Source organism: Aureococcus anophagefferens (assembly GCF_000186865.1).
Source record: "Aureococcus anophagefferens unplaced genomic scaffold AURANscaffold_14, whole genome shotgun sequence".
NCBI lineage: Eukaryota > Pelagophyceae > Pelagomonadales > Pelagomonadaceae > Aureococcus > Aureococcus anophagefferens.
The window spans coordinates 968,823-982,693 of record NW_008705574.1 but is presented as its reverse complement, the minus strand read 5'-3'; the positions used below and the strand labels follow the sequence as shown (position 1 = coordinate 982,693).

At 69.4% G+C, this 13,871-nt stretch overlaps 2 protein-coding genes across 2 annotated transcripts in view; one reads left to right on the top strand and one right to left on the bottom strand.

Moving 5' to 3' along the window:
• Positions 1-1,710: 1,710 nt before the first annotated feature.
• AURANDRAFT_65436 (hypothetical protein) lies at positions 1,711-6,844 on the top strand (the record flags this gene model as incomplete). Its single annotated transcript, XM_009040275.1, has 3 exons — positions 1,711-2,119; positions 3,539-3,677; positions 5,689-6,844. 3 exons carry the CDS (start codon positions 1,711-1,713, stop codon positions 6,842-6,844), a joined length of 1,704 nt encoding a protein of 567 aa, XP_009038523.1.
• A 1,434-nt stretch (positions 6,845-8,278) lies between these two features.
• Positions 8,279-13,871, bottom strand: part of AURANDRAFT_71948 (hypothetical protein) — a gene marked incomplete at both ends in the record, with an annotated part of 7,704 nt that continues 2,111 nt past the window's right edge. Inside the window, 6 exons of the mRNA XM_009040253.1 lie at positions 8,279-8,599; positions 8,795-9,457; positions 9,642-10,103; positions 10,316-10,757; positions 11,085-11,668; positions 11,874-12,800. Coding sequence (XP_009038501.1) covers positions 8,279-8,599; positions 8,795-9,457; positions 9,642-10,103; positions 10,316-10,757; positions 11,085-11,668; positions 11,874-12,800 — 3,399 coding nt within the window. The remainder of the gene's footprint in view (positions 8,600-8,794; positions 9,458-9,641; positions 10,104-10,315; positions 10,758-11,084; positions 11,669-11,873; positions 12,801-13,871) is intronic.

Here is a 13,871-nt window from a genome sequence, read left to right as displayed (position 1 = left end):
CGCGCGGCGACGCTGGCAGCCGAAGGACGATGGGCGATGGACCTCGAGCTCGCCGGCGGCCAAAGCTGAAGTGGGTGAAGCTGGGAAGGCCGTGTCCCGGGCCCTCCTGGGGCCCTCGCCGCGGTCGACCGCGCGATCTCGGCCCTCGAGATCCCCCGCGACGCGCCCGCGACGCGCCGTTCGTGCTGGTGGCGCCGCTCGGGCTAAGGCGCCGGGGACCAGGCCTAGCCCCGGGGCTTCGGGCGGGGGAGGCGTGGGGGAGCTGTGGGGCTCACTGGTTTTTGTTGCGGCTTCGCGTGAGGTGCGTGTGCTCGGCGGGCGGCGCGGGCGGCGCGGGCGGCGCGGGCGGCGCGGGCGGCGCGGGCGGCGCGGCCGGTGCGGGCGGCGCGGCCGGCATCGTCGCCGCGGGCTCCGGCGCGGACTCCGCGCCGCCGGCCTCGGCGGCCGCCTTGCGCGCGGCCTCGGCGGCCGCCTTGCGCGCGGCTTTGGCGGCTTTGATGGCGGGCTCGTCGGCCGACTTTTTGACGGCCTCGGCGGCCGACTGGCCGATGGTCTTCGCAAGGGCTTTCAGTGCCCGACTGTTCGACGGGTAGCTCGTGTCGAAGGACGCGCGGTATTTTTCCTCGATGTCCACTGTCGTGAAATTCTCATGACTCGGCCAGTCTTCGTTGAAGGTCGCGAGCGGCCGCGCGCACTCCTTCGCCAAAGAGCCGTCTTGCTCAAAAACAAAAACACGGTAACCGATTGACTGAAGTAGCGTGCACATCGTGCCGTTCCCTTCGACCGCCGAGCACATGAAGTTCAGGTAGTGCACGAGGAGCAGAGCGACGCCGAGGCCCTCGGGCTCCTGGATGGCGCCGGGCATGACGCCGTCGAGCAGCTGCCCCGCGTTGCTGAACATCCACTCTGCGAGACAAAACACGAGCCAAAGGGCCTGTTCGCGGACGCCGCGCAGGATGGTGACGACCGCCCGCGGACCGCCGTCACGCACTTGAGCGAGAAGCTTCGCCCACGTCTCTCCTACCGGCGGCTCGGGCATGCCAGAAAAACTGAGGAGCGCAGTGAACTCGCCGGACCGCGCCGCGGCCGCGAGCTGGATCTTGAAGAAGTGGCCGTCCGGCACCGTGAAGACCGCCTTGTAGTCCTCAGCCTCCTGAATTTTCTTGCGCAGCCGCGTCTTGTCTTCTTCGTCGAACGCCGGCGCGTCTTCCTCCTCGCCAAGCATCTCCTTCTTGACGTCGAGAAGACGCCGCATCTCCGACGGCCAATCATAGCCGCCAGAGATGGCCTCGCGCGTGTCGTCGGCGTCCGCCTCCGCCGCCGCGATCGTCGTGGAAAGCGGAGCCACCGCAGCCGCCATGGCGCACGCGACCGGAGTGGACACGGCGGGAGCCCAGCTCGTTCAGCTGCGTTTTTTACGGATGCATGTTGATTTTCAACTTGAAAACTTAACGCGATGGCTGCTTGGACTTCGTCGTGGACGCGCGCGCGCTACTCGACTTGCAGCGTCTGCGTGCATGGACGTCGCCCCGCGATTTGCTCGAGCTCGAGGCGCTTGCGCTCGCCGCGGGCAGCGCGCGCGCCAGCCCGCCGAACTCCACCATCGACGAGACGCTAGTCGCGGTCCCCAGGTCCGGCTTCGGCGACGGCACCTCGGCCTAGGTCTCGCCTACACGCTCGAGCACACGGGCTCCCTCGTCGTCGGCGGTGATGCCCACGGTTTTCGCGACGGACAACTGCATGTCGCTCCCGGAGAAGACGCTCCGCTTCAGCAACCGCGGCGCGCTCGCGGGCCTCGACGACATCACCGTCAAGATCTACGGCACGTCCGCGGGCCTCGACGACGTCACCTTCGACGGGCGCTCGAGCGTGCCCTCGCACGTCACGTGCACCGTCAAGATCACGGAGGCGGCGACGTGCGACGTCGACGTCACGCTCACGGCCATCGACACCTACGCGCTCACGAGCCAGGCGCGCGGCCAGTCCGACGAGACGCACGCCGCCCAGCCCGTGCACACCATGTACGGCGCCATCGAGGACAACGTCCACGAGACGACCTTCGCCGCGAGCGAGGACGGCGTCTACTACAAGTTCGACGCGGGCGTCGACCGGGCACGCCGTCGGCGACACGTGGGGTTTTCGCGCTGGCTCTACGAGAATATTAGTAGTCTAAGTCGCGGAGCCAATAGGCGTCATCTTTGTCGATGTCTTCTTCGAGCAGGTGCCCCAAGCCGTTGACTGCATAGAGGAAATCTTCATCACGAGTCTTGAGTTCGTGAGGGCCGTTCCACGCCTCGCAGAGGAGCTGCATTGCGTCCAACAAGTCCATAATCTCATGAGAATGGGAATTAGGCGTATGGCAGAATGCAACACCGCACTGCTTGCAGTGCATCACGAACTCGCTCGTTGCCAGAACGACGGTTCGTTCGAATGATCGAGAGGGGACCGGTTCCGCCGCCGTCGCTTCCCAGCGCTGGAAAAAGAGCGTGATGCATGACACGAGCGCAGAGAATAAGTGGCAGCGCACCGCCAGCTCGAGGCTGTGCTCACCGTGGAAAGATCCCGCGGCAAACGCCGCCCGCCCGCCGACCTTGCGGTCGGCGCTCGTCGCTGTGGGGGACGCGCATCGCTCCACTTGCGCGACGATCGCCTCGCAGTAGGCGGCGGTTGCCTCCGAGTCCGCGTAGTCGGGCAAACCCCTAGGAGGGCTTTTGTAAAGGAATGTTGTGGTGGCGCGCGACTCCACCGCAGCGTCCATGAAGATCTTCCAGAGCTTGCTTGCCATCTCCTTGTTCGCGCACAGCAAGCCGCGCACCCACGCGGGCTGATCCGTGAAAGAGACAACGACGGACGCCGTGTCGAAAGTGAGGCGCTGGACCATCGCGACGCTGGACTCGAGTCAACGTTTCTTTTACGACTGCAACTTGACATTAATTTGCGAAAGGCTGAGACGATGGCTACTCTCTACCGCAATCCGAACGTAAACCGTGGCGCGCTCGGCGCTATCGCTGGCCGCCTCGGCAAGAAGGGCGCCGACGGCGGCCCGACGAACAGCGTTTCCCACAACTTCATCAAAGCGCTCGCCCAAGAAGAGGACGACGAGGATGTGGACCTCGCCCGGGGCGTCGAAAAGATGGTCGGAATCGGGCGCGCGTTCGCGACGCTGCTCCTCTCGACGCTCCTGTGGAAGGAGCGGCGCGACGTCGGGCTGATCCTGCGGAAGCGAGGCTTCTCCATGAGCACGATTCAGATTTGGCATGTGGTCGATCACGCGCTCGCGTGGAATCCTAGGATGGCGCCGCAGCCACCCGGCACAGATCTGCTGTGGAGCAGCCTCAGCGATTTAGGGTGGAGCCGCGATCCAAACTTCGTCAGGAAGGTCGGCTTCCTCGACATCGGCGTCATCCTCGTGACCAGCATCGTTGCTTTCTTGTGCGACGTGAAGAAGAGCAACGCGCGCGATTGGTGGCAAGACAAATTCATGGCGTTCTGTAGGAGCAGCGTCGAGTCATCACTTTCAATCACCCGTTCACGGTAGGTTTCTGGGGCCACCTGACGATCGTCGCGGTGGAACGCGGCTACGTCGTTTTGGACACGGGGACGAACATCTACATGGTCAAGGTCAAGGAGGTCATGGAGCTCCGCATCGACCTGCACATCAACCTCAACACGTTCAGGTTGGACGCCGCGCGCATCTTTTCGCTCGGCGGCCAGCGGATGCGGCCTATCGAGGATCTCTCGGACGACGAGGACGACGCGGACGAAGAGGATGCCTCCTCTGTGCTGCAAGGGATCTTAGCACGAGCGACGGTTGATCTCGACGATGGGTGCCCGCCCGACGGAACCGACGAAGACGGCGCCGCTGACGCCGACGCCGCTGACGCCGACGCCGCTCCGGCCTAGGCCTCTCCCGCGAGCCTGCCGCCGCAGCCCGAGCTCCGGGCTCAGAGCCCGTGGTCTACCTCTCCCCCGTCCCGAGTCTCCGAAGGGAGATGACTAAACTGCAAAACTAAGGGTGCGCCGTTGGAAGTGTGGTGGACGCTGCTGACGCGTCGGGCGCGGCGCCGACGAGCGCGTTCCCGCGGCGACGCCGACGCCGGCGAGCTCGACCTCGTGTCCGCGGGGCCGCAGTGCGTCGTCGCGAGGCCGCCGCCGCGCGCGCCATGGGACCGGCGCCGCCGTCGTCGTCACGGCGCGGCGACGACGTCTCGCCGCGCGGCGCGCCGTCGCCGCGGCCGCGCTCGGCCGCGCGCGCGGTGACGCCGTCCGTGGGCCAGCGGTAGACGCAGGACTACGTCGCGTCGAGGACGTCGAGCGCTGCGAACACGATCCTCGTCGTCGAGTCCGCGGGCGACGGCGCGTCGAACGGCTTCGTCGACCGCGAGCGGCGCCGACGAGCGCGTTCCCGCGGCGACGCCGACGCCGGCGAGCTCGACCTCGTGTCCGCGGGGCCGCAGTGCGTCGTCGCGAGGCCGCCGCCGCGCGCGCCATGGGACCGGCGCCGCCGTCGTCGTCACGGCGCGGCGACGACGTCTCGCCGCGCGGCGCGCCGTCGCCGCGGCCGCGCTCGGCCGCGCGCGCGGTGACGCCGTCCGTGGGCCAGCGGTAGACGCAGGACTACGTCGCGTCGAGGACGTCGAGCGCTGCGAACACGATCCTCGTCGTCGAGTCCGCGGGCGACGGCGCGTCGAACGGCTTCGTCGACCGCGAGCGGCGCCGACGAGCGCGTTCCCGCGGCGACGCCGACGCCGGCGAGCTCGACCTCGTGTCCGCGGGGCCGCAGTGCGTCGTCGCGAGGCCGCCGCCGCGCGCGCCATGGGACCGGCGCCGCCGTCGTCGTCACGGCGCGGCGACGACGTCTCGCCGCGCGGCGCGCCGTCGCCGCGGCCGCGCTCGGCCGCGCGCGCGGTGACGCCGTCCGTGGGCCAGCGGTAGACGCAGGACTACGTCGCGTCGAGGACGTCGAGCGCTGCGAACACGATCCTCGTCGTCGAGTCCGCGGGCGACGGCGCGTCGAACGGCTTCGTCGACCGCGAGCGGCGCCGACGAGCGCGTTCCCGCGGCGACGCCGACGCCGGCGAGCTCGACCTCGTGTCCGCGGGGCCGCAGTGCGTCGTCGCGAGGCCGCCGCCGCGCGCGCCATGGGACCGGCGCCGCCGTCGTCGTCACGGCGCGGCGACGACGTCTCGCCGCGCGGCGCGCCGTCGCCGCGGCCGCGCTCGGCCGCGCGCGCGGTGACGCCGTCCGTGGGCTAGCTGTGCATGCAGGCGTGCTAGAAGGTCGCAACGCGAAGGCGTAGTTCGTGGCGCGCACCGCTGCGACGCTGCGCGCTCCGTAATCCAGCAGCGATGCTGCGATGGCTCTTGCCGTCGTTCTCGAACGCGCTGCCGCCGTCGAAGAGCTGCTAGTGCGCGCAGCGGTCGACAGCGCGCGCGCGTGCGCACGCATACGCCTGATCTCTGTTGCGCGCGCGTCGCGCGCGTCGCGCCGCGGGGCCGCGCATGCTCGGCTCGCTTTGCCACAGATCTACGTGGGATTTCACACACTCCGTTGGCACGAACTTGAATTCGCCTCGTGCGCACGTCGCCGCACGCGCCCTTGACGCGCCCCGGTCTTGCCCTCGGGCGTCGCATCCATTCGCATGAAGTCCTTAGAGCGAAGTTTGAACGCGAAACGGCTCAAACCGAGCGTGATGCTTCGGATCGACGGCGCAAGTCTCGGCTCCGCCGTGTCGGCGTCGCACGCCGTGAACGACGCGTCGCCGGGCTTCGGCGCGGCGGACGCGGCGTGGGAAGGCGCGTCGGCGCCGGAGCTCTTCGCGCTCGAGGCGGCGGCCGCGGACGCGTCGTCGTCGCGACGCGCGTTCTCGTCGCCGCGGCCGCACGCGGCGCGCGCCGTCGTCGACGCGAAGCGACCGCGCGCCCTCGCGATGGACGACGCCGCGGGACGGGACGCCAAGCGCTGCTTCGTCGAGGACGACTCGGCGACCATGGACGTGACGATTTCGGAGGAGGAGAAGCTCGAGCTTCGACGGGATGAATGGATCGCGGCGGACGATCACCTCGCGGACGTGGAAAAGCGGCTCGCGGCGGCGTGGGAGCGCGGGACGGCGGCCACGGTCGAGGACTGCGTCGCGCTGGCGGACGCGCAGTCGGCCGTGGACGCGGCGCTGGACCGCTTTTCCGCGCAAAAACGCGTGCTGAAGCCGACGCTCTTGAGCGACGCGTTGGTCGCGTCCGTCAAGAAGTCGGACGCGCTCCTGGCGCGCAAAAAGGACCGCTCCCACTGCCGGCCCGAGGGCCTGGCGGTGTACGAGCGCCACCTCGCGGAGGACCGCCTCAAGAAGGCGTACAAGGGCGGCGCGTCGGTCCACGTGCTCCGCGAGCTCGAGCGATCCGTCGAGGACGCCCACGCGCGCGAGCGCCAGCTGAATCCCGACCGCATCTACTGCCCCTGCGGCTCCATGGTCTGGCTCCAGGGCGACGCGAACGCCTGCAGCCGGTGCCTCAAGGGGCAACCGGCGCTAAAGCCGTCGGAGAAGCGCGCGATGCAGGGCTTGTCATCGCGCGCGAGGAAGCGCGCGAAGGCCGACGCGTTGAAGCAGGCGGCGAAGCGGACGGAGGAGCGCCGGGAGATCTTCCCGGCGGAGCGCGCGAAGGCTGACGCCGCGAAGCGCGAGAAGGCCGACGCGGCGAAGCGCGAGAAGGCCGACGCGGCGAAGCGCGAGAAGCCCGGTCGCGGCGCGCCGGGGAGGTCGCGGGCGCCGCGGAAGTGCAGGACGTGCGGCAGGCCCTTGAGGGGCCACCCGCGGGGGTCCTGCCCGTACCCCCCGCTGGCGCGGTAATCTCCCGTAATTCGATTTAAGCGCGAGGGGCTCCCCCGGCGGCGGGCAGGAGCCAGCGCACTTACCATGTTCGTCGTGGCTGACCGCGCGCGGCGCGCGCGCGGGGGCGGGAAGGGCGGAGCGCGTCGGCGGTCGCCGCGAAGGGCGCGCGGGACGCGAAGAAGGGCACGGGCATGATCTCGTCGTCGATGCCGACGGTCGGGCGCATCGTGTTGAGCTCGTAGGCCGCGAAGACGCCGACGGACTAGTAGACGACGCGGTCGCGCTCCTTGGCGACGTCCGCGTCGCGGACCCACGCGATCCAGCGCTTCTCGGAGGTCACGCAGCGGAACCCGCCGAGCCCCGCCCGCGAGCCGTTGACCTTGGCGTAGCCGCAGGTGTAGTAGAGCCGGCCGAAGTTCGTCGCGCTCTTCGACGTCGCGACCTTGGCGCCGACGCGCTCGCCGTCGTCGTACTTGCAGCCGCAGGCCTGGATCCGGGACCGGTAGGCCGCGGCGCGCCCGCCGCGCTGCTGCGCCGTCGCCGAGGGCTTCGGCTTCGGCGACTCCGTGAGGTCGATGACGTCGCCGCGGACCGCGACGCGATTCGGCGGCGGCGGGGCGAGCGCCGGCGCCGCGCCCGGGAGGAGCGCCTGCTTGCCGTAGGAGAGCAGCGACGGCGGCTTGAAGGCGGCGTTGTACTTGATCTTCTCGTGCACCGCCAGGTTCGGCTGCGCGCGCTTCGTCGCGGGCTTCGGCTTGGAGGCGGGCTTCTTGTTCTTGTCCGTCTTCTTCTTCCAGGCGCGGTAGGCCTTGCTCGTCGACGCGACGGAGCCGGCGGGCAGCCCGAAGGCGCGCTCGTAGGCGTTGCCGCCGCTGATGCCGCCGCCGTCTTCTTATTACGCGATGCATCTTTGCCTCTTGCACCAAAGTTGCTCTAGGGATCCCTAGACCGAGAGGCTGCCCGCTCTCTCGGCCGCCGCGCCGCGGCCCGCGCCGCCGCCCCCGAAAGGCGCGCGCGATGGAGAAGAAGTGCGCCCTCGCGGCGGAGGCGCGGCAGGCGTGCACGACGGGCCAGTTCGACGCGAGCCTCGCGGCCCTCGCGACGCTCAGGGGCGGCCTGCGCGACGCCGCGGACATCGCCTGGGTGAAGGAGAACGAGGCCGCCGTCCGGGCCCGCGCCGCGGCGTGCCCCGGCCGCGACCCCGCGCGGCCCGAGTTCTTCCCGCGCATCGCCAACGTGAAGTGGCGCGTCGACGTGTCGATCTCGACGTCGTCGCTCGACAAGATCATGAAGCCGAGCGTCATGGTCGAGCTGAGCCTCAGCGACGGTTCGATCAAGACCTTCGAGATGGACGTGGACCAGTTCCAGAAGCTCCGCTACGACACGGCGCGCCTCCTGCGGCAGATGCAGGAGATCGAGCGCCACCCCATCATGCGCATCGTCGACTAAGGGTTACCCCGCGTTGGGCCCGTGGGAGCGCCAGGCGTCGTCCGTCGCCTCGTCGAGGAGCGAGTCGCCGGCGCAGGCGGGCCAGGACGCGAGGCTGTCGTAGGCGTAGGGCAGGTCGGGGTGGCCCGGCCGCGTGAGGTCGTAGAAGCCGCCGTTCGTGAGCGGGCCGCCCGGCAGGCCGTCGAAGGGCAGGACGTCGTCGCGGCCGTGGCCCGGGCAGGCGCCCGGCGCGCAGGCCGGCCGGCCGTCCCCCGACCAGGCGCAGACCGCGCCCGTCTCCGACGGCGACCGCGCGCGGTCGTAGGCCCACGTCTCGTCCAAGGCCTGGGCAGCACAAGGGTGATTCAACGTCGCTTCAACGTGAGTGTTCCGCGCGCGCGCGTTCCGGAAAAAGCACCCACGCTTCGAGACCGTTCCGAGAGATGATCGCTCGTCCAAAGATCAGCCGAAACGAGTGGAAAACGACCGAGATAGGAGCCTTTGAAGTTGGGAATTTCGCTCTCTTGTGCTGCCCTGTACCAAGGCGAGCTCGCCGGCGGCCGCGAGCGCGCGCGCGTAGGCGAGGAACCGCTCCGCGTTGCCGTGGAGCGGCCAGAAGAGGGGGTCCTGGGGCGCCGCCGACGTGAAGAGCTCGCCCGGCGTGCCCACGGCGCACAAAAGCCGCAGCGCGTCGTCCTCCGTGAAGTTCGTCTCGCGGCGCAGCTTCTCGAGCCACTGGCCCTGGGGGGGCGCGAGGTCCGCGACGTCGGAGTCGACCAAAATCGTCGCCGCGTCGAGGTCGCCCGCGTCGAGCGCGGGGCACGCGCACGCGCACGCGCGCTTCGGCGCGTCGTCGGAACACGCCGTCGGGCACTCGACGTAGCCCTGGCGCCAGAGGTACTTGGAGAGCAGCAGCCAGTAGTCGTTGGACTTTTGGGTCGACAGGTACGCCGCCCACGCGTCGTCGACGCCCCAGTGGCCGCCGACCATGATGTGCACGGGCCCGTGGAGCTGGCCGTTCGCGCCTCTCAGAATCGTCGAGAGCTTCCCGTCGCGCAGCACGCTCGCGAACATGGCGCAGGTCGGGAACGTGCCGTAGCCGTTGCCCCGGAGGCCCAGGGTCGACGTCGACCGCGCGAGGAACGGCACCGGCGACGCGTTCCACGGCGACCGCAGCAAGCCGAACGCGTTCGTCGTATTGGCCTGTGTGGATTCCAAATCTTCACGACGTAATCGAACGGTTTGGACCAGACTCTTTCGCTGTGTTTCGAGAACTTGACGAGAGCAATCGATTCGTCCAAAAATCAGCCGAATCGACTTCGATTTGACGGAGCTAGAGAGTTCTGAAGTTTGGTGGGGACCCCCCAAACCAGCGGTTGGAATCCACACTGGCGTTGGCGTAGCCCGCGGCGTTTCTCCGCACGGCCGTGAAGGCGAAGCGGCCGCGGGACACGACGTGCGTGTCGCTCTCCGGCGCCCCGAACCAGTCGTCGCCGAAGACGAAGGACTCGGGCCACGCGTCGCCGAGGTCGGCCGCGTCGACGGTGTAGTCCCAGTAGTGCGCGGCCGTGGTCGCGTCGACGCTCCGCAGCGCCGCCTCGAAGAGCCAGGTGATGCCCGCGTGGTGGTTGAGTACGCCCGCGTCGTCGTGCCAGTGGTCGCAGGACCGGTCCGCGGCGCCCTTGAGGTGCATGCGCACGAAGTAGTCGCCGCTCCTGAAGTCGTCGCCGTAGAGCCGGAGGCCGTCGGCGTCGGGCGTCGCGTAGAGCACGCGGATGGCGTCGAGGTAGGCGTCGCGCTCGGCGTCGCTCAGGCGCCGCAGCTCGCGGCGCACGATTTTGGCGGTGACCTGTGTGGAATCCAACCACTGGTTTGGGGGGTCCCCACCAAACTTCGGAACTCTCTAGCTCGGACAAATCGACGTCGATTCGGCTGATTCTTGGACGAATCGATTGCTCTCGTCGAGTTCTTGAAGCACAGCCGAAGAGTCCGGTCGCAAACCGTTCGATTACGCGCACATTGAAGTCGGGTTGAAGATTTGATTTCCACGCGGGCGGTGACCCGGAAGACCGCGGCAACGCCCGACGCCGACGTCGCCGCGACGTCGTAGTCGCCGACCGCCGGGAACGCGAACTCGTCGCCGCCCAGCGCCAGCGCCGGCGGCGAGATGGCGAAGGTCGCGGGCGCCGGCGCGCCGCCCTCGGCGTAGGCGAGCCGCGTCGCGGCGCCGACGGCCGCGAGGAGCGGGATTCCGTAAAAGCCGTCGCCGATCGCGCGGCCGCTCGCCCGCTCGTAGGCGTTGGACACGGCCAGGCCGCCGCGCCGCGCCTCGGAGAGGTACTCGAGGGCGTCGGCGCCGTCGCCGAAGCGGTTCCCGTTGCGCCGGAGGACGGCGAAGGCGCCCAGGACGAAGAGGGCGACGACCAAGCCCAAGGGGACGGCGGCGAGGTTGAGGCGGCGCGGTCGGGGGGGCATCGCCGCCGTCGATCGGTCGGCGAGGACTCTCGGGGGGATATGGGCGGCGCGTCTGAGGCCCGAGCGCGCGCCAAAGCCCGGCGCGATCGCACCTCGATGTGTTTTGCCTCAGCAAAAGTGGTCCGATCCGCGAGGTGATTCGGTCGCGCAGGTTGGTCGGGGCGCCCAGACGCATCGCCGCTCCCTCCTAGGCGTCTCGGAGGGGTCTGTGCCAAGCCAAGTAGGCTCCATCTCGGGCGTCGCGCCGTCGCACTTCACTGCCCCGTCGTCGCCGTAGTGAGGGGAGGGTAATGGTGCATAATGTTAAATAGGGGCTCTGCACTAGAAGGTCCCCGCGCGCGCGCGCGCAATCTACGCGCCGGCCGACTTGGACGATTTCGCCCGGTTCTTGTTCCGGGTCTTCGTCGCCTCGGGCGTGAAGTCGCCCTCGAGGTCGTAGACGCGCGGGAAGGGCGACTTGCCCGGCTCGAAGCCCGCGGTCACAACGTTCGCGACCCGCGCGAGCGACTTGGGCGTCGGGTACCACGCGTCGTCCGACTTCTTCGGAAGCAGGCGCTGGTCCGCGAGGAGCGCGGCCGCGGCGCCGCAGCACTCGAGGCACTTCCGCAGCCTGCCCGGCGCGAGGTCGACGAAGTTCTTCTGGGGCAGGAGGCAGGAGCACTCGCGCGGCTCCTGCCCCGGGGGGTCCGGGAGCCGACACGTGCTCCGGGCGGCCCGCACCTTGGCGTTGCGCTCGGCGGTGCGGGCGCGGTTGGCCTCGAGGTAGTCCTCGGCCGTCGCGTACTTGGAGACCCAGTCGTCTCGCATGTGGGGCAGTCTGTTCGCGCGGTCGCGCTGCTCCTGCTTCTTCTGCTGCGGCGTGAGGCCGTCCCACCACACGCGCATGAAGCCGCCGGGCTGCCACGCCTCGACCATGCGCTGGGAGCGCACGTCGCGGACCTGCGAGCGCGCATCGTCGTCTCGGCGCAGCGCGCGGTGACGATGCGATTGGCGAAGTTTTCTCGCGTCCTCAACATTCGATGATGCTGTGAGTGGAAAAAAAGCGAGATGGTGCGCTGCGCCGCGCGGCTTTAATAATATCAGGGTCGATGCGGTCGAAGCAGCGCGTGAAGAACGTGATGCCCGAGCCCTCGAGGAGCTGCACGCCGCACGCGCGCGCGATGTTCGTCGCGCAGTCGTCCAGCGCGACGTGCTCCAAGCGCTCGGTCTCGAAACCAGACTTGTCGAGCTCCTCGGCCGTGATCTCGGCGGCCTCGATTTTGCTCGGGCCGCGGTGCCACTTGTCCGGGTGCATGATCATGCCGATGACGTCGACGCTCGAGAGCTTCGACCAGAAACAATCGCAGAGCTTGCGCGACTCCGCGCCGACGCCGACGACGCGCGCCGGCGCGCCTCGCGCGCAGGCGTGCAGCTCGAACATGGCCATGATCATCAAATAGTATTGCTTGAGGAGACCCCCGGCTTTCGCCTTGGCGTCCCCTCCCGAAGCGCGTCGGATGATCTCGACGAACTCGGCGTCCGGGCCGTGCTCAGTCACCTTCGTGATGAGCGGGATGCGGTCCATGACGAGCAGCTTAGCGGCGATCGTGCTCGCGTCCGCCTGCTTTATCATTTCAAATTTCTCGAAGGCTGTCCACTGGCCTTGGCGGAGCCATATCACGCAGCCGTTCTTCGGGTTCGTGACTCCGTTGCCCGGGTGGTTCGTGGGCACGTCAAAGTTCATGAGGAGGAAGACGCAGATCTCGCTCACGATCTCCTCCGCCGTCGCGGCCGGGAACGACCGGAGCTCGAAGACGCCGAGCTTCCGCGTGAGCTCGTCCGTGATGCTGCGCTGGTTGTTGACGAGGTTCACGAAGAACGCGCGGCGCTCGTCGCCCGACGACGGCGCGCCCTCCGTGAGGCCCGCGAAGGCCGACTGCAGGTCGGCGATGAAGACGTCGTCGACGTTCACGCGCTCGAAGGTCTTCTCCTTCTTCGTCTTCTTCTCCGCGGACGACGACGCGGCGCCGTTCGTGACGTCGTCGAAGGGCTTGCGCTTCGCGCTCTTCTTCTCCGCCTTCTTCTTCGCCGCCTTAGGCGGCATATTAGTAGAGCGTGACTTAGTTCTCCTCTACTTCGTCGACGTCACGCGCGCGCGCGGGGCTGATGAACCCCGCCCCTCCTTTCTTGTGCTTGAACCCGCCCCTCTTCCCTCGGCGCCCCTTGAAGTACGTCTTCTGCTGCTGGATGATGGCGTCGATGGGGGCGGGAAACGCGGCGCCCTACACGCGGGGGCGGCGCGGGTCGTGCTCGTGCTCGCGGCTCCGAGCGAACGGACGAGCCCCCGAGCGAACGGACGCGCGCGCCGCGCGCGGACGACGGGAGGTGGCGGGCCGGCGGCGGGCGGACGGCGCGCGAGCGAGCGACGGCGCGCGCGAGCGACGCGCGCGAGCGACCCGTCGTCTCTCGAGGGCCCACCCTCCGGGGCCACGAGAGGACCGCGCGCGGACCGACGCCTGGCCCGAAGGCGTGTGGCGACGGCCGCGCCGCGAAATTCCAGCTCGGGCCCTCCGGGTGGGGTCGCGCGGGACTCTCGAGGGGGGGAGGGGCGGGAGGAGCGGCGCACCTTCGGCGCGAAGACACTCTGGTCGCCGCGCGCCGTTACCGCCGGCGGTCGGCGGCGCTTCGCGGGCGGCGGCGAGGGCGCCGACGCGGGCACCGACGCGACGAGCGCGCGGACGAAGGAAGGACGCGACGCCGCCGGCGTCGGCGTCGGCGCGAGCGCCTGGGCGAGGAGGTCGAGCGGCGTAGCGTCGGTGCGAGTGCTCGAGGCCTCGACTGAGTTTCAGCGCTGCCAAAAGCCAACGTCGCCTCGAGCGCTCATTGGCCGAGCTCAAACGCCCGAGGCTGCCCTCGTCGGCTGGGTCGAAAGCGGGGCCACGGCCGCACGGCGACGCGCCGCAGCCCGAATCGTCGCGCGCGCAGCGCCGCGACGCCGCTCGAGGCCGCCGGCACGACCGCGACGACGTCGAGGGACTCGGGCGACGACGAGGCGGGCTGCCGTCGAGCCCACCTCTTGCAGAGCACGAGCTACGGCTCGCGCCAACAGCGCGTCGCCGCGCGCCACAGCGCTACATCCCAGCCATCGCACACGTGCGCGCCG